Source organism: Podarcis bocagei, assembly GCF_964188305.1.
Source record: "Podarcis bocagei genome assembly, chromosome: 11".
Taxonomy (NCBI): domain Eukaryota; kingdom Metazoa; phylum Chordata; class Lepidosauria; order Squamata; family Lacertidae; genus Podarcis; species Podarcis bocagei.
The window spans coordinates 38,541,994-38,562,779 of NC_138136.1; the positions used below are offsets into that span (position 1 = coordinate 38,541,994).

The 20,786-nt window shown below is 39.5% G+C and overlaps 1 protein-coding gene across 10 annotated transcripts in view; it reads right to left on the bottom strand.

Moving 5' to 3' along the window:
- Window positions 1-20,786, bottom strand: part of MAST4 (microtubule associated serine/threonine kinase family member 4) — a gene marked incomplete at its 5' end in the record, with an annotated part of 208,979 nt that overhangs the window by 16,557 nt on the left and 171,636 nt on the right. For 9 of the 10 annotated variants that reach the window (XM_081212591.1, XM_081212590.1, XM_081212588.1 and 6 more), the window contains 9 exons: window positions 1,177-1,409; window positions 1,692-1,819; window positions 8,022-8,134; window positions 8,278-8,400; window positions 11,469-11,570; window positions 16,196-16,361; window positions 17,062-17,194; window positions 18,478-18,616; window positions 19,625-19,833. In XM_081212591.1, coding sequence (XP_081068717.1) covers window positions 1,177-1,409; window positions 1,692-1,819; window positions 8,022-8,134; window positions 8,278-8,400; window positions 11,469-11,570; window positions 16,196-16,361; window positions 17,062-17,194; window positions 18,478-18,616; window positions 19,625-19,833 — 1,346 coding nt within the window. The remainder of the gene's footprint in view (window positions 1-1,176; window positions 1,410-1,691; window positions 1,820-8,021; window positions 8,135-8,277; window positions 8,401-11,468; window positions 11,571-16,195; window positions 16,362-17,061; window positions 17,195-18,477; window positions 18,617-19,624; window positions 19,834-20,786) is intronic. The other variant, XM_081212589.1, reaches the window with a different exon arrangement.

The window sequence follows — 20,786 nt, forward strand, 5'->3', positions numbered from 1 at the left end:
ATGCTTAAGGTCTATCTTTCTTGCCAACAAGCTGGAGCCAAGGTTTGTTCTATAGGCTGAAGTTTCTGAAATATCATTACTGCAGTGTGCTATAGATGGGGATGCCTTTGAAGATGGTTCAGAAACTGCAGCTGGTGCAGAATTCAGCAGCCAGGTTGCTTCCTGGAGCAAGATGTTCTGAGAACATAACACCAACCTTAGCCCAACAGCACTGGCTTCCAATTAATTTCCAGGCTTAATTAAAATGCTAGATTTGAGCTATAAAGCCTTATGTGGCTCAGGAACCCAATACAGTGGTACCTCTGGTTAAGAACTTAATTCGTTCTGGAGGTCCACTCTTAACCAGAAACTGTTCTTAACCTGAGGTACCACTTTAGCTAATGGGGCCTCCCGCTGCCGCCGCCACGCGATTTCTGTTCTCATCCTGAAGCAAAGTTCTTAACCTGAGGTACTATTTCTCGGTTAGCGGAGTCTGTAACCTGAAGCGTCTGTAACCTGAAACAACTGTAACCCGAGGTACCACTGTACTTCAAGAACTGCCACTCCTGACATAAACTGGTCCAGTCTCTGCGATTGTCATCTGAAGCTCTTTTCTGAGTGCCCCCTCCACTGAAGGTCCCGAGGGTGGCAACATGAAAACGGGCCTCTTCAGTGGTGGTTCCCTACTTGGGGAATGGTCTCCCAAAGGAAACTTCCCTGACACCATCTTTGTCTAGTTGTAAGTGTGATGCAAAAACTTTCATTTTTACCTGTGCTATTGACACTTAATTTGAAAAGTTTTTAAGTATTTGTGGCCTCTTTTGATGCGGCAGGAGTCTAGACCTTTATTTTATTTGTTTGTCTTTTAATGTTTTATTGTGTTTATTGTAAATAGTCTTAGTATTTCAATTATGTCTGTAAGACACTGAGTCATTTCTATGAGTGAAGCAATTAATTAATGATACAGTGCCCATGAAAGTCACTGCCATCCATGTATGTTGTTCATTAAAAGAAAAATCCCCAATGTTCCATTACCCATATAGATTATGCATTTTGTGTGGCATGTAGTTTGGCCCTAAAACTGAAGACATAATTTTGATCTTGGAATGTAGGAAGGAGAAGGTCAGATGAAATGTCTAACTTTATACAAAACAGATGAACAAAACATACATGCTGTAGAAAATACTTCCATCTTACCTGACAGAGTGGAGCTACTGATTGTGCTTGCTGGAGTTGTTACCTCCACTTCATCTAAAACAATTTCCTCACTAACAAATGCAACCTTTTCTTGGTCTTTGCAGGATCCAACAGAACGTGGTGATTCTTCTTCATCTCCTTCAGCTGATACTGACAATTTTGGAAGTAACCCTGAACTGTGACGTTGCCTAGAACTTTCAGTACCAGAAGACAAAGATGTAGATAGTTGCTGCCTACATTTAAAATGATATTTACACAATATAATTAAATAGGTGAACACAAATCAAAACCAGAAAAACACAAAATTTTGCAATGTTGCATTAACAGTAAAATTAATCAAACACAATGGTGTTAAGAGAGAACCAATGCCTCACTGCACACATCTCATGTTATGTTTGGTCTCTGGCATATCATTATGGTTTGGCCTAATCTGCTTCATAGGATTATTGTGAAGTTACTTTATGATAACTCTACATACTCTATTGGCAGGGGACAAATATGAAATAAATACTTACATTTCAGAATATTCTGAGCTCCAGCTTAAAGATTCTGCAGATGTTAGTACTACGTTCTTTGTTCTTTCTGTTGTATCTTCCTTCTCTGCAGTTTGATTTCGAGTTCCTCGATCTATACTGCTAAAAACCTGTGCATGGGGGAAAAAGAAATGATAGCTAACAGTTGTTTGTATCTAAAAGAACTTCAGAAAAATACATATCATGCAGAGCTCTGCATGCTCTAAATACTTATAGGCAGTATCCTGGAGTTTTAAAGGACTTCAGTAGATGAAGTTCTTAAAATGATTTTCAATTCTACTCTCCTTGGTATCTTTGCTAAGCAACAGGGTAGCTAATGGCATCTTTTCTGTCATGAATTCATCTCATTTCTTCTTCACCTTTGACTTTATGTACTATGGACATGCATGCTAAACCTATAGATGCTTCAGGATTTTTATATCATAGGATCAGTGCACATCACAAATACTTCTTAACCATAAAGTCACTGAAAAAACGAAAACAAAAATATCAGCAAGTCATATAATGGCCATCACTCAGGAATGCAAAGTGGTAGGGAGAGTGAGTTGAAATTGACTGTGAAGATGAGAATAAATTACTTGACTAAATGATTTAGAGATTTGGCGGGGGGGGGGGTGGCCATAAAAAAGCCAGTTGTTTATCTGACAACCTGCATATTGAGCTTGTTTGCGATGAAAAAAGTTGAGCTTTTAAGATATCAGTATCATACTATTCTTGTAGTATCCTATCTTACAAATGCACAGAAGCCATCCACAAAGAGAAGATTTAAATGCTTCTTGCTGTTTGAGAATTGGATTCCTGCTGCCAAGTCATGACAAAGGTTTAACATCACTAGACGGAAAGCAAGACCTTCTCTTGCTTTTCCCGCTTGCCCATTCTTAAATTGCCTCTAGAGATGAATAGGGATTATGGATTTCTACAGATAGGGAAGCATATAACTATGCACAAGAGGAACAGAAACTTTAAAATCCCTTGCATTTAATCATATTCTGCAAAATGCATTTGGAAATGGTATACAGTCACCCACCGAGTTTATTTATTTACACATATAGCCCATCACATCACAGGGGTTTAGAGAAGGTACTGCAACAGCAGACGAACTATAAAAAGCATACATATTTTAAGATGTTAAAACTGCTCCTGCCCCTCCCGTAAAAACAACAACAACAGTGTACTCAGGGTGGACAAAATTACAGTGAGGGGGGAAAGTATTTGATCCCCTGCTAAATTTGCTCTTTTGCCCTCTGACGAAGAAATGACCAGTCCATAATTTTAATGGTAGGTTTATTGTAGCTGTGAGAGACAGAATAACAACAGGAAAACCCCCAGAAACCCAGAAGACGAAAGTCAGAGATTGATGTGCATTATAATGAGTGAAATCAGTATTTGATTCCCTATCAACCAGCCAGATGTCAGGCTACCTGGTATCTTCACTGTATGTAACGAGCTGAGATTAAAAGCGCCTGCTGTAAGGGAGAGGTCTTACCTGTAATCCCAGCTCGTTACAGTACCTGTACAAAAGACACCTGTCGACAGAAGCAATCAATCCAGCAGATTCCAAAGTAGCCACCATGACCAAGACCAAAGAGCTGTCCAAGGATGTCAGGGACAAGATTGTAGATCTGTACAAGGCTGGACTGGGCTACAGAACTATTGCCAAGCAGCTTGGTGAGAAGGTGACAACAGTTGGTGCAATAATTCGCAGATGGAAGAAACACAAAATAACTGTCAACCTCCCTCGGTCTGGGGCTCCATGCAAGATCTCATCTCGTGGAGTTGCAATGATCAGGAGAATGGTGATGAAGCAGCCCAGAACTACATGGTGGGAACTTGTCAATGATCTCAGGGCAGCTGGGAACATTTGTTGTTGTTTAGTCGTTTAGTCGTGTCCGACTCTTCGTGACCCCATGGACCAGAGCACGCCAGGCACTCCTGTCTTCCACTGCCTCCCGCAGTTTGGTCAGACTCATGTTTGTAGCTTCGAGAACACTGTCCAACCATCTCGTCCTCTGTTGTCCCCTTCTCCTTGTGCCCTCCATCTTTCCCAGCTTCAGGGTCTTTTCCAGGGAGTCTTCTCTTCTCATGAGGTGGCCAAAGTATGGGAGCCTCAGCTTCAGGATCTGTCCTTCCAGTGAGCACTCAGGGCTGATTTCCTTAAGAATGGAGAGGTTTGATCTTCTTGCAGTCCATGGGACTCTCAAGAGTCTCCTCCAGCACCACAACTCAAAAGCATCAATTCTTCGGTGATCAGCCTTCTTTATGGTCCAGCTCTCACTTCCATACATCACTACTGGGAAGACCATGGCTTTAACTATACGGACCTTTGTTGGCAAGGTGATGTCTCTGCTTTTTAAGATGCTCTCTAGTTTGCCATTGCCTTTCTCCCAAGGAGCAGGCGTCTTTTAATTTCGTGACTGCTGTCACCATCTGCAGTGATCATGGAGCCCAAGAAAGTAAAATCTCTCACTGCCTCCATTTCTTCCCCTTCTATTTGCCAGGAGGTGATGGGACCAGTGGCCATGATTTTCGTTTTTTTGATGTTGAGCTTCAGACCATATTTTGCGCTCTCCTCTTTCACCCTCATTAAAAGGTTCTTTAATTCCTCCTCACTTTCTGCCATCAAGGTTGTGTCATCTGCATATCTGAGGTTGTTGATATTTCTTCTGGCGATCTTAATTCCGGCTTGGGATTCATCCAGCCCAGCCTTTCGCATGATGAATTCTGCATATAAGTTAAATAAGCAGGGAGACAGTATACAGCCTTGCCGTACTCCTTTCCCAATTTTGAACCAATCAACCTCCCTCGGCCTGGGGCTCCATGCAAGATCTCATCTCGTTCTAACTGTAGCTTCTTGTCCCACATAGAGATTTCTCAGGAGACAGATGAGGTGATCAGGCACTCCCATTTCTTTAAGAAATTGCCATAGTTTGCTGTGGTCGACACAGTCAAAGGCTTTTGCATAGTCAATGAAGCAGAAGTAGATGTCTTTCTGAAACTCTCTACCTTTCTCCATAATCCAGCGCATGTTTGCAATTTGGTCCCTGGTTCCTCTGCCTCTTCTAAATCCAGCTTGCGCTTCTGGGAGTTCTCGGTCCACATACTGCTTAAGCCTGCCTTGTAGAATTTTAAGCATAACCTTGCTAGCGTGTAAAATGAGTGCAATTGTGCGGTAGTTGGAGCATTCTTTGGCACTTCCCTTCTTTGGGATTGGGATGTAGACTGATCTTCTCCAATCCTCTGGCCACTGCTGAGTTTTCCAAATTTGCTGGCATATTGAGTGTAGCACCTTAACAGCATCATCTTTTAAAATTTTAAATAGTTCAGCTGGAATATCATCACTTCCACTGGCCTTGTTATTAGCAATGCTTTCTAAGGCCCATTTGACTTCACTCTCCAGGATGTCTGGCTCAAGGTCAGCAACCACACTACCTGGGGTATACGAGACATCCTTTTCTTTCTGGTATAGTTCCTCTGTGTATTCTTGCCACCTCTTCTTGATGTCTTCTGCTTCTGTTAGGTCCTTTCCACATTTGTGTCTTATTATGGAAATCTTTGTACGAAATGTTCCTTTCATATCTCCAATTTTCTTGAACAGATCTCTGGTTTTTCCCATTCTATTGTTTTCCTCTATTTCTTTGCATTGCTCGTTTAAGAAGGCCTTCTTGTCTCTCCTTGCTATTCTTTGGAAATCTGCATTCAGTTTCCTGTATCTTTCACTATCTCCCTTGTATTTTGCTTGCCTTCTCTCCCCTGCTATTTGTAAGGCCTCATTGGATAGCCACTTTGCTTTCTTGCATTTCCTTTTCATTGGGATGGTTTTAGTTGCTGCCTCTTGTATAATGTTACGAGCCTCCATCCATAGTTCTTCAGGCACTCTGTCCACCAAATCTAAATCCTTAAACCTGTTCCTCACTTCCACTGTGTATTCATAAGGGATTTGACTTAGATTGTATCTTACCGGCCCAGTGGTTTTTCCTACTTTCTTCAGTTTAAGCTTGAATTTTGCTATAAGAAGCTGATGATCTGAGCCACAGTCAGCTCCAGGTCTTGTTTTTGCTGACTGTATAGAGCTTCTCCATCTTTGGCTGCAGAGAATATAATCAATCTGATTTCGATGTTGCCCATCTGGTGATGTCTATGTATCGAGTCGTCTCTTGTGTTGTTGGAAAAGAGTGTTTGTGATGACCAGCTTGTTCTCTTGGCAGAACTTCTTTGCCCTGCTTCATTTTGAACTCCAAGGCCAAACTTGCCAGTTGTTCCTTTTATCTCTTGACTCCCTGCTTTAGCATTCCAATCCCCTATAATGAGAAGAACATCCTTCTTTGGTGTCATTTCTATAAGGTGTTGTAAGTCTTCATAGAATTGGTCAATTTCAGTTTCTTCAGCACCAGTGGTTGGTTCATAAACTTGGATTACTGTGATGTTAAAAGGTCTGCCTTGGATTCGTATCGAGATCATTCTATCATTTTTGAGATTGCATCCCAGTACAGCTTTCGCCACTCTTTTGTTGACTATGAGGGCCACTCCATTTCTTTTACGGGATTCTTGCCCACAGGTGTGATGGTCATCCGAACTGAATTCGCCCATTCCCATCCATTTTAGTTCACTGATGCCCAGGATGTCAATATTTATTCTTGCCATCTCATTTTTGACCACATCCAGCTTACCAAGGTTCATGGTTCTTACATTCCAGGTTCCTATGCAATATTTTTCTTTACAGCACTGGACTTTCCTTTCGCTTCCAGGCATATCCGCAACTGAGCGTCCTTTCGGCTTTGGCCCAGCCGCTTCATCAGCTCTGAATCTACTTGTACTTGTCCTCCGCTCTTCCTCAGTAGCATGTTGGACGCCTTCCGACCTGAGGGGCTCATCTTCCAGCGTCATAACTTTTATATGCCTGTTGTCTTTGTCCATGGAGTTTTCTTGGCAGGGATACTGGAGTGGTTTGCCGGTTACTGCTCCAGGTGGATCACATTTGGTCAAAACTCTCCACTATGACCTGTCCATCTTGGGTGGCCCTGCACGGCATAGCTCATAGCTTCTCTGAGTTATTCAAGCCCCTTCGCCACGGCAAGGCAGTGATCCATGAAGGGGACCATAGTCACCATGAAAACAGTTGGTAACACACTACACCGTGAAGGATTGAGATTTTGCAGAGCCTGCAAGGTCCCCTTGCTCAAGACAGCACATTTACAGGCCCATCTGCAGTTTGCCAATGCACATCTAAATGACCCAGAGGAGAACTGGGTGAAACTGTTGTGGTGAGATGAGACCAAAATTGAGCTCTTTGGCATCAACTTAACTCACAAACTCAATGGGCAAATTTAGCAGGGGATCAAATACTTATCCCCCTCACTGTATGCTTACGTACTCATTCATTCACTTTATTTGTATACCATTTTTCTATGCACAGAAATATGCTTCAAGAGGCTTGCAACCAAGAAACAGGGATACATTTCAAACACACACTACAAAACAATTTCATTATAACACAGCAAAACAATAGCATACCCACATTTACATAACAACATAACAAAACAATAGCAAACATAGTAACATAGAGAAAAACACATTCCAATACTATAAATAGAACAGCATGCAACATCCAATAGCAAAAATAACAAGGGAGCTTCACAGTTTCACCTTAGCCCTTAGTGCTATACTATGGAATAACTTAAGTTAAACCACCCAGAATATTCATCTTTATATATTCAATACTGCAATAATTATGCTCAAAACTGCTGAAACTTATTTTATAAAAGTTAAAACTGAACTAAGACCTAAATATTAGCTTTTACTAATTTTGTACGGGGTCTTTTCTTCATTACTTTCTCACTTTAAAAATCCACGAGCAATGCTTTTAGTTACTTTCCTCTTTTGATCTCACATACTCATCATATGGAAAGATGATAAACTCACAAAGGAGCAAGATACAGGTGCAGAATGGGGGGACGCTTATTATCTTTTGGCAAATCACCTGGCTGGGTACAATGGAAGAAAGCTTAGGGTTTGCTATGGAGTGTGGCCATTTTTGTATTTGTTAAAAGGAACTGAAATGCACAATGCTAATATATTTACTTATATATTTACTTAATATCCAATAATTTGGATATTTTCTCAAACAGCCCTAGTAAAGTAAACCATAATAAATTAACAGTAGTAGTATTTACAGGAAGATCATTTTTTAAAAACCCTTCAATGGACGTGCCAAAAATGCCTCTCAATAATTCACCACTATACTTTTCTTCTGTTTTCTCATGCATTACACTCACCACAAATTTGGTATATCTTATGGTACATGCAAATGCTTACTTTTGAAAATCGATGCGAACATGAGGAAAACTGCCTAATCTCCAAATTAAAATCTTCATCATTTGTATCATCCTCTTCTTCAGTTTCCATGTGGTGGTATTTCTCAGAACGAGCTATAAAATATAGGACAATCTGTCAGAATTACTGTAGTTTGAAAACTAACTGAAGGGCAGTTTTATTTTTGTTAATACAGTCAACTTCTAGGACAGTAAAACATAGAATTAAAATTATCGCTTCTGTAGAAAATGAAACATACTGTCAAAGTAGCTTGTGTCATCTTCAGATTCCAGCTGAGGAATGAATTCTGCCTTCTGTCTCAGCAAACTATTCCAGTCTAGGTTTTGGAAGAACGGGTGCTGTTTCACCTCATAAGCACCACCTGGGGGAGCAAGAGAAGCCTGCCTGGATTAATTCTACAAATAAATTATTCAGTCATATTTATTTTAACATAATAATACCATTTATTTCTAAAACGGTTGCCATGTTGTCATTTTTAAATGATTATCTTGGATTAATCTGTCTTTAGAAAACAAACTACAAAAACTTGAGACTGCTTCCCAGTCCATCTTAAGTAGGTAAAATGTACACCAGAACCGGTATTTACTTTGACACAGAAGCAAAGCATTAAACAAACCAGTAAGAATACATTAGAAACTTGAGCCATTTGTTTTAATATTGAAAAAATAGTCTGTGAATATTACCAACTGTTTAATTACTTTTGTGAACTACATTTTCATATTCTTCTTCAGGGGATAGCCTGAGCTCAGGTAAGTTAGAAGCAACACAATGTCTGTGATATCGAAAAAAATAAAAACACCCACTATGTCATATGAAATAATATTAACAACATACTGGAAGATAAACATTGGGGATCTTGCATTTTTATTTGATGTTCATTTTGTTGTCTATATTTTAAACTTTATTCCCTGTTAAAAAGGCTATCCTTTTCCTTAAAAACAATTTATTTATTTATTGGTAGTTGTACACTGATGGGACAATTTGGGCCAATATGCAATGGAGAGGGGAAAGGGAACTGAATTATATATAATGGATTGAACTGGTTAGCCAATTCTTTGGTGTTTCTGCACTCAACAGGTACAGTATTTTGCATAGTATCTAGAACAGTAGTTTGCAAACTTTTTTTCTTACAGACATGAAAATTGCTGGTGGGTAATTAATGATAAACACAATGGTTCGCCCCCCCCCCTGTTTTATCAATTTTAATGTGCTGTGCTAGATGCTGTATGTTTTTCAAATTGTACTTTATTGCTTCTTTCGTTTCTTTTTATTTTAAAAGAAGCAATAAAAATACAATTAAAAGTTATATGAATATTTTATATGGTGAAGGTGCCGACTCTTTTCTTCAATCACAAATCCAGACACTACATAACAGTTGTAGATTGACTTTCTAAGAAGACCTTGCGGGGGGGGTTATTGGTTTTTTATTCTTTTTATGCCTTTTGTGTTTTTCATCCTCTGTTTTTATATTGTGAACCTGGTCCTGATTGGCTACCTGAGTGTTTAGGGGGAGGGAAGGGGACGGTTAATGGGTTCTTGTTATTGTTTTACTTGTCAAAAATGTAATTTACAAGTACTTTGGAAACCAATGTATGCTTGTAATTTTTTTTTGGGGGGGGGCATAAATAATAACAATAAAAAGAACCAAATCCACAGATACGCTGCAGACCACCAGAAGGAATCTCATGGACTACTAGTGGGCCATGGACCAGAGTTTGAGAACCTCTCATCTAGAATAACAGTGAAGGTCAGAAGTTTACCAAAATCTGACAACTGGTTTTAGGCAAATGCCAAATGCATTAATTTCCAAAGCAATATTATTTCCCAATTTTTTAAAGTCACTTTTGCACAGCATTCCAAATGTCAAAAAATCTAGACTCACCAAAAATTGTGACTGTCAAATTTTCACCTCCAACTCAAATGCACATTCTCTAAATGCATAATACTGTCATTCAAAGAAACACTTTTCAGTCTCTCTTTATACGCACAACTTTATCACAAACCAAGGCAACCAGCACTGCTATTACCAGCACATTATCAATCTCTCTATGAAAAACTGGAGCACAAATTACAGCCAGACCACAGTACAAAAGACATAGCTGTATTCATCACCCCTTTCCTTTTATCTCCTTCAATTTCTCCTGTTTTTTGCTTCTGCAAAAGAATTGCACTGAATGAAGAGGATAAGAAAGCATTATGTGACTCAAACTCAAGCCTTTTCTTTGTATTAGTCAAAAGAAAAGTTCAGTCACTCACACTAGCATCTACTGAGATAATTGTTTTGACAGCGTTAACTGTGGCACATGAAAATGGCATTCTATATTCATTAACCATGATGTAAACTTTGATATGCTATAGAAGAGGACCCAGCCAGTCTGGGCTCTCTGCTGAAGTGCAATTACTAGACACTGCCTCTGTATAGTAGTGGGAGGTGTATGGGTTTCCTTAAAGTTTGGTACAGCTCAGTCAATGTGCTATGGGTGCCAAGATGCATTATACAGCCAGGAGAGTAATACTATGGTCCCCCTTGTGAAGAAATGGTCCCACCTGTGCCTTTTGGTTTGTATATCACTACAGAGTTCAGGCATGGGGTTATGTATGGCTTCTTCTGTATGTATGAGAGAGGTGGACGGAGTGCGTAGCCAAACGAGATACATTTTCAGTGACAGAAAAGACTTCCAGAATCCCACTGCTGATTGGCACTTCAGTTGTTTCCGCAGATCATTTATTTCAGACCCAGTAGCATGTCTTCCAATGCCTGAAGCAGAAACTTTAGTGAAATACCCACAGGGTGTATATGTGTCCACTCCATCATCACAAGCACCAGGATATTTAATAGGAGTAGTTGCTTTCATCACAAACATACAGTTTTGGGTCCGTACCCCCTTTGTTTTTCCTTCTGCATGGGTTCAGTTTCTTTTTTGTTTGCGCCTCACCATGTTTGGTGCACGTATGGTTATGAATTTTTTGAACTTTCAATTAAAATTAATAATAATTAAAAAAAACAAATATACACTTTCAGAACTGGAAGAACTGGGGATCTATTAATAGATTGTGATGAGATTGTGAAACAGCATTGTCTATACAAACCCACATTTGACTCTTTGCAGGCATTATGATCTCAGGTTGCAGAAGTGCTGTCACTGGCATTTTCCTTAAGAAAATATGTTTAGTGTGTGAAAAGCAGTCTCAGTATTCATCAAAATATGCTGAAAAAGCACAACAGGAACAGTACACTGTGGAGTCTGGTCAAATGACTGCTTCCTTAAAATATTACCAGTGAAACAAAACTAGATGTTGCCTTTGTAATAAATGTTCATAATGCATTCACTTAGTCAAAAAGAGCAAGATAAAAGGCCCAAAGCAAGCCAAGAAGATACTATTTCTATCATCTTGGTAAACATGAGTGTAAAAACCATGCTTTCTAACCTGTTCCCAATCTCTCCAAGGGGTTTTGTCTCAGAAGTAAAGTAATCAGTTCCTGGGCATCCGGAGGTGGTGCTTCATCTTTTTCTGGCCAGTTGATCTCATCTAGCAGAGAGAGATACAAATTGTCAATCTTTTTTAACATTCTATCATTCAACATTGACTTGTGACATCTATTCAGCATAACTTGGTGCAGCATAAGCGCAGCCTCAGGGATCAAGGTGGGGGTGTTGCTGTGGTTCACTGGTCTTCGGCCATGCTTACCAGGAGACATCTTCATTCGAGGGCTGGCCTTTGGTTTGACACTTGGTCTCAAACCAGAGAGAGAGAGACTGGCGATGCTGTTGCCCAGTAGTCTCCCTAACAGAGCTAATGCAAGCAGCCTCTGGTGACACATTGGAGAACACTAGGAGTATTGTCCCGGGGGATTTAAACTTACTTACTTACTTAATTTTATTTACGGCTATTAGCCCATAAAGGGGATTTAAACATCCATACGGAGGCTGCTTTTGCTGGTCTGGCTCTGGCCCTCATGGCCTCCATGACAACCATGGGGCTGTCTCAAGTGGTCACCAACCCTGACCCATAGCGCAGGACAACTTGTTTTTTTTGCCCCTGGTGACAAAGCTGATGGTCTGGAAATAGGAAGGGTTTCTGTGACGCCCTAGTCATGATCAGGCCACTTCCTGGTGGGGTTGGGATAATGGTACCAACATCCCTCTGTAGAGATGGAAGACCCACTATTATGGTTCACCCCTGGAGACTTATGGATTTCAATGGATTCCTGAATGCTCTGGGGGATTTTTTGGTGGATAGAACTGGCAATCCTGTTGAGGCCAATGAAATTGTGAGACTCAGAAGGCTGTAGATATAATCATGCCTGAGCCCCTGTGGAGCATGTTTGGCACCCTGGTATACTGGGAAGCTGTAAGTAATGAAACAGTTTAGGCGATGGCTAATGTGCAGGTGCCAGAAGTCTCACTGCAAAGATGACCAAACAGGAGCTAGAGCACATAATCCTGCCTACTATGTGGAAGCGAACGCAGCAAAGAAGACTCACTTTGCTGCTTCCATCACATCCTTGATAAATCGGTTAGCAGAGCTCTTCAGAGCGGTCCATAGCCTACTGACACCTATATTGGTAGACGGAGCCTGAGACACCTGAGGGTCCCTCTGTGCATTGCTTTGAGGACAAAGTTGGTTACCTTCACAGCAAGCTAGATGCCAGGATTGATGGTGTTCCAAGTGAGGTTTCCAATGTCCCATCAAGCCATGTTTTGTAGGCTCATCTACAGGTGATGGGTATTGGGGCCACTGTTCTGCAGTGGTTCTGGTGTCATCTCCAGGGATAGTTTCAGAACACAGCATACTTCTCAATCCCATGGCTTTTAAGCAATAGGGCACTACAGGGTATTTAACATCTACATTAAGCCACTGGGAGTTGCCATTAGGTATTTTGGAGCAAGGTGTCATCAGTATGCTGTTGATACCCAACTCTCAGTAACATCTGAATCTGGCTGAGAAGACCCTTAGCCAGTGTTTGGATGCAGTGGTGGACTGGATGAGAACTAATAAACTGAGTCTGAATCTTTGCAAAATGGAGGGTGGGTGGGACCAGGAAGTTGGTAAGTTGCCTGCCCTGGATAGAGTTGTGCTCTCTTTGAAGGGACAGAAGTGGATTTTGGGGGTGCTTCTAGATCTAGCTCTGCCACTAGACGGGTGTCCACAGTGACTAGGAGTGTCGTATGCTAACTTTGGTTGTTAAGACAACTATGGACATTCCTGTATCAGAATAGTTTGATCACAGTGGTCCATGCATTGGCAATCTCATGGCTGGATTACTGCAGTGGGGTTGATCCAGAAGCTTCAGCTGATGTAGAACTTAATTCACCTTGGACAAAGGCAGGAAATGGACTGGATGAGGACAGGAAATAGCTACATACTCCTTGGCTCTGAACATTTCCTGCCTTGGACAGTAGGTGGTGATGTTTACTTATGTAACAGCCTGACACCCAGGGGAAATAGTCATGCAACTTGCAAACTATAGTCAAGATGCAAGACTAGGTCCTATGGCAAAGGTCATAACTTAATTGCGGTATTCTCCAGAAGGGCTAGATTAAACATCACAACTATGATGGACCAGAGTGAAAAGCAAAAGAGATATTTTTCAACTTGGTTGAAGGAGATTTAAACACAAACCCAAGCCTTCTGAGGAAGCCCATATTTGGAAGACCTGATATTTGAATCCTGTCAAATATGGTTGCCTATACTGTAGATCTAAACACATGCTGAAGACATCTATCATGCAAAAAGCGATTTTGTGGTGGAATAAACCTTTGTTTTTAACTAACTTTTTTGCATTTATGTTTTGTAATGAGGTAAATCACTCCAATGCACAGGCACAGAATGTGGTATGAAAAGCAGCAGAAAAAGGAGGGAGGGGTGTTAAATAAGAAGCTATGGCAAAGACACATTCTCTGAACTCAAGAGAATCTGACAGATATAGTCTTCCTTTCCCTTAGGGAGAAACTTGTAAAGAATCTCATTGCACAGAAGAAATGCACCAGGGGGAAAAATTACTTCCTAAGCAATGCCAATTCTTTGAATTGAAACTTGTAACCAGGTATTAATTATACTTTACTACAAGTTTAAAAAAATATTTAATATTTATTTAGTATTAAAATACACAGTATGGAAAGTGTAGTATCCCTTAACCATGGTAAAACAACTGACCATTTTTTCTTCTCAGCTTCGTCTCCTCATACATTTATTTCCCCTACTGGTACAATTGTTAACTAGAGTTTGATTTCAACAAGAATTTTAACCTAGAATAAGATGCACATTTTCAGTCTCTGCAACGTCTGCTAAAATACTGAAGCGTCCAATTTCTTTTTAGTTAACTGAAGCTATTGGAATGTCCTTCTCCAGCTTATTACTTTATTACATAATATCATTTGCATGCACCCAAATGTATGAATATGAAAATATGAAAATATGAAAATTGTTGCTGCCTCGGGGATCAAAAACAACTTCTGCTTGTTTTAATTAAACATTTGATTTCCTCTTGTAACTTAGGTCCAAAAAAAACAGTATGTTTTTAAATCTATAAACAGCTAATGTATTGTATAAATACTGTATTTTTTGCCCCATAGGACGCACCGCCCCATAGGACGCACCTAGTTTTTTTGGGGGGGGGATAAAAGGGGGAAATGTATTTTTTTCCCAGGCGTGGGGGCTCGCGCGGGGGAAGCCTGAGCTTCCCCCGACCCCAGCCCCCAGAACAGGCTGCCGCCCCAAGCCCTGCTCGCCCGGCGGGACCTCCCGCCGGGCACGTGAGGCTTGCGGATAGCTTCCTGAAGCCTGGAGAGCAAGAGGGGTCGGTGCGCACCGACGCCTCTCGCTCTCCAGGCTTCAGCGAAAGCCTGCATTCGCCCCATAGGACGCACACACATTTCCCCTTCATTTTTGGAGGGGGAAAAGTGCATCCTATAGGGCGAAAAATACAGTAGGTTATTTACTGTAGGCAACCAACAAATCTATTTCATTAGATTACAAGCATGCCTAGCTGGAAGATCTAATAGAACATAGACATAATTGCAGCCTCCCCTCCCCTGTTCACTTCACTAGTGTACCTTTTCATTGTATTTTATAGAATGGATCGGGAAACAACTAGTAACAGAAATGTCATTCTAGTAAGCATTTGGCATAAACTGTGGCCATCTACATGTTTTGCATCTGGAAAATATAAGGGAACAGCAGGTAGGATAGAGATAGATACTGTTTAATTATCATTTAGTTTTGCCACAAGCTGCATAACAATACTTAGGGCCGGCCTGCAGGTTAAGATCTAAAAGGTTATTGAATTTTAAATGAAAGAAGAACAGCTGTTACAGAAATAACATTATACTGTAACGGCCACTAGTGAAATCATTAACAATCTGTGAACTGCATTTGAATCCTTCTTTTCCCCATTATTTATTATTTGGGAGACATTTGTTTTAGGGTTTTATTACATTTCTGTTAATTTATTGCATTGTGCCCTTAGGCATTTTCCCATTTATGCAAATTAAGTACATATCAAGCTTTTTTTTGCTGATTTTTAAAATTAATGGCTGAAAAGACAGTACTAGCTCCAGAAGTATTAACTATCCAGATAATAGTTCCTTTCTGATTAAAGTATTTATCCTCTTCTTTGTGACTCTCTTTTCCTTTTAAAAAACATTTCCCTCTTCCTTTTCTAGTATGATTCTTCTAATTTTTTTCCTGATCATATTCTTGCTCACCAGCACTGATACTCTTCTTTTTGTTCCTTCCTCTTTCTATTTCTTTGATCATTTTGTGCCTTAGACTGACAGACTGCTGAAGAAAATTGCTCTGAATTTTTATATACTGTAAAGTGCTTCCTACATATTAAGCATTATAGAAATATTAAATGTAAGCACTGTAGTAATATCGAATTATAATGATATTCGCTGAATTCAGTCCTGCTCTGTTTCACAAGTTCACATACCAGTATTGTAATTCTGGGGCATTATATAGACAATTACATTTTTAATTGTGGCAAATATGTTAGTAAGCAATATGGATTTAAGTGGTTCTTACACTGAAATATATGTCATTTTTCCTGAAAGCTCCCCTGTCCCACAAAGGCCTGACTGAACATTGACCCAAGTGGCAATTCTTAGAGAGGATGGTTTTAAGGATAATAATTCAACTTTTCTGATATTTACCGCTGATTACTTGTCCAAATAGCTCCTCCGGGGTATCACCAAAAAAAGGAACACACCCAACAAGAAACTCATAAAGAATAATTCCCATAGACCACCAGTCCACTGGCTTGCCATAGCCCTGTCTTAGAATTACTTCTGGAGCAATATATTCTGGTGTGCCACAGACCTAAACGTGAGAGAAGAAAAGCAAACCTGAATTATATTTCTGTGCATAAAACTGTAAGTTGATTGCAATCAATGTGTTAAAAGAAACATATGGAGAATTACAAATTTTGTCATGACTTTCTTTTTGGCTGCATATATTTCAACTTTTCTGATGAAAGTACTCAAGCAACTAAATGCAAAATTCAACTGCAATTCAGATCTCAACTGAAAGCATGAAAAAATACTTCATATATGTTGTTTGCTAATGTGAAGTCACAGTAAATTACATATATTTATACTAAGCACAATTGGCTCCTTATTATAACATGAAAACTGCAATGGATTTACCTTAAGTAACTCTTACAGTGAACAGATTGTGGGCAAATGGTAATGAGGCATGCTTAAAGGGAAATGGGCCATAGCTAGGATTTTTAGCACCCTTGATTGTGCAATGCATCATGAGTTCCACAAGTACTCTGCTGAGACTCCTGAATTCTTTATAAAAACAACTTTCCATTTGTCTCTCTTACAATCTCACTTGCTCACAGTTAGATCATTCATCTTATTAATAGACCATAATTGAAGGAGGGAAAGTCTAGAACAGTACAGGTAACTCTTACATATGGAACACTATAGAAATAAAAAAGCACCTACACAATTTGCACAACTCATCTAGTTTCTAAAGTGTTCTGCAAATACAAAAGGAATGACACATCTCTTACCTGTTTATCCAGAAATTCTCTAGCATCCTTCTCAATGTGACCCTCATAAAGATTAGTGGTCATACTCATGAGGCCAACCTTAGATAGTCCAAAATCTGTTAACTTTATATGCCCCATGGAAGTTACCAGTAAACTGCAAATGAGAATGATAGCAGATTACTATTACTTTCTACTTCACTGCTGTAACAGCATAATGTTTTCGCTGTAACACATAAATTTAAACTCACATTACAGTCACAGTATATCATGAAATTTGTTGGAATAAAGCCAGCAAATGGATATGACAACTGGCAAGGGATACAGTGTTATGTGGTGTCTTAGACTCTCTTTCCGGAGTACTGCTAGTGAGAATGTCACAGTCCCATAATAGCACAGCCAATTAGTAGGTATAAAGAATAATTCAATGGAAGTAGCAGTGTGATTGATCTCTCCAATGGGTATAATTTCAAAATCTCATTTCCTTTTCAGACAACACATCAAGATCAGGATGGCCTTGTGGCACCAACCTTAGGGCCAGAAGTACAACTTCACTCATGCTGCCACATTGAGTGCCCTATGCATGAATAAATGTGCAAATAGAGCTGGTAATTAGGCTTTATTAAATCTAATAATAAAGTTATAGGCCTCGAATCATCATAGAAGAAATTGAAGATGTCTACAAAGAGGTGAATAAATATGCATATAAACTGGGGAAGAGAGAAAGCATTTATAAAGTTATGGTAACTATAACAAAAATTAATAGGATTTGTATTTTTCCTTCATTTAGTAGTAGGAAGCAAAAAGAAATCCAAAACTATGGAAACTAAATAAAGATGTTTCTCCATAGATGGTGGCCATCATACTTCAAGAATGTGACAAAACACATTTGTGCAGGTTTTTAGACAGCTCTAAAAATGCTAACTTTGAAAATTCTGCAGTGTGTCTTCATTCAGCTCTTAACTGGACCATTATTGTCCAAAGGTGAGTCTGCAAACATTTGCATGATCTGACACATGAAGAAACTGCAATACTTAACAAGTGTCAAATGGTGGATAAAGAATATAAACCACTGTTGCCCTCAGCTACGGACTATGACTGGAATACCTCCTTGAAACGCACTGCTGCAATGAGTTAAAAATAAAAAAGGAACCAGTCAACAAATTCGCAGTTCTTTTAAAAAGAAACAAAGCAGTTAAATGATTATATTCTGAATTTATCTATCAATAAAATTTTATTACATGGACACAAGCCCATTAAAATAAAATTAAAACCCTGGAAGTCATTCAATATGTAATATGAAATGAGTAGTACACATATAAACCACGGAAAAGGAAAACCATGCAAACTACACTACACTTCATTTCACTTTGCCCAGAGGCTTCATACACGATATCATTAGTGTTTCAAGCAACTGTTAGTTACATGCTATATACTTACTTATCTGGTTTCAAATCCCTGTGTACTATTCCATAGTTGTGGAGATACTCCAATGCCAGAACAGTCTCTGCAAAATACATTCTGGCCATGTCTACGGGCAGAGGTCCCATATTTTTCATTAAAGTAGCACAATCTCCACCTGAAATATAGCGTGTATTATTAAACTTATTCCACGCTGAAGAGATGTTTCAGGATTCGGTTTGACACACAATTATAATTAAGAACAGTGTATCCATAAGACTATTCTATTACAGTCAACATGTGAGCAGACATGTTGACTATAATAGAAACTATTATAGTAATAGGACTTTTTTGCCGCTTTACATCACAAAAAGAAACTATATTTTTTTAATTGTGTTACATACATTCAAATTAGTTAAAGAAACTAATGTTGAACATTTTAGGTATGTGTATCTCTTTTTAATATTTGTCCTTTACCAAAGGATTTATGCAAATCCACTCATAGAAACACGGACAAGAAGGAAGAAAAGTTCTATTTCAGTATGAACATCTGGCACTGGCACAAGCATGAGAACACGTGGAGGGGGGGTGAGTAAGCAAGCTACCTTATCTACTTACAGTACTGATGGGTGAATGCTCCTGAGGAGCTCGATTCATAACCGAGCCCAACTAACCCAAACCAAAAAACAAGCTCAGTTATTTCTGAAGATAGTTACAAATCAATCAGACCACATAGCTTTCCAGGTAATTAGGTACAACATGGTCCAATTCCTTCACCAACCCCATAAGCCTCCCCACTCAACTACCTAAGCTGGTGGTTGCTGGTTTTCTTCTACATCTTAAAAAAAAAAGGAAAGGGGGGAAAGAACACAGAACCATCATCATAGTAAGCCAAGTGTCTCATCACCCCTAACTACCCCTAACCATTTTGCACACTCCCCGAATGACCTCTCTAGTTTGCCACAAGGAAAATATGGGAGTGATTTCAGCTCAGTCCTTATAATGCTCCCCGCCTTTTAAGAAGGTGAACATTATGAATTAGTGGGATTTATCTTCTATCACTCTTGTGATCCCTAATTTCTAGTGTGCATTGCAGACACTGAAGAATGGGAATCTGAAAGTTAAAAATATTATCATCTTCCAGTATTACACTGCGCATGCCACTGGATGTAGAACAATACAGTACCTTCTACATATTCCATGACCATGCATAAATGGCGTCTAGCTTCAAAGGAACAGTACATGCTGACTACAAATGGATTTTCTGCAAATGTCAGGATATCACGCTCAACAAAAGCCTGCTGAATCTGGTTTCGAAGAATGAGATTCTGTTTGTTAATCTTCTTCATCGCAAACCTCTGTCTGGTTTCTTTATACCGCACCAAATAAACAGCACTGACAAGAAAAGAGAGAGAAAGAATCAGGATGAGATTGTTTTTAAATCTACTACTTTTAATGCACACGATGCTAGAATTCCAGAATTCAATTTCTGACCTAAGTTGCCACTTCATGTTTTTGTCAGTACTCACTAAAAGGCTTTATGATGGGGGGAACTATTATGCGCAATATAATAATTAAACCTGAGACTGCTTACTCTGCGGGTGTGCATCATATTTATGACTCCACCTTTGACTCTTAAGGATGAAATCTTGAACACAAAGGAGGGAGGATGAGAGCTTCATGATGAGACAGCTTTTCTTTCCAAATTGTGAAAGTGGTACACCCACTATCCTAGACATTACCAATGAATAAAATTTATCACTACTAAGGCAGCTGTGCTGTGACTGAGTCAATCTAGAGTTCGCTGACATCATAGCTGCTACATAGAAGCCTTCCAACCTCTGATCAAACTCCACTCAAGTTCCAGACCCCTATATATTTCTGAATATGGGCTGAATTATGTCTATTTTTATTTGTATCCCCACAATCTTTTAAAAATAACATCAGCATTATCTTTTTCACGTAGTCAAAGTTCTGTCCCTTATTACCACTACAGGAACATTTCTTAAGATACACTTTCTCTTAATTTCTCTCACTCTGACAGCACCATTCCCCTTTCAGTGCTGGAGCAGACAAAAGAGATTGCCCCACACTGAAATCAGGACGACATAGCACCTTAGGCAAAATATGAATCATGTTACATCCTTTGTACTTCCTTTAATGAAGCCATGTGACTCAGCCCAATAACGTTTTGAAACTGGCTTCTGCTTCTCGCAAACCCCTCAGAATGTGTGTGTGTGTGTGTGTGTGTGTGTGTGTGTGTGTCCGTCCACACACTCAATCAATAAAATTCATTTCCTTGCTGCTGGCCACAGAAATTATGGCATAAACATATTTAATCCTTCCCT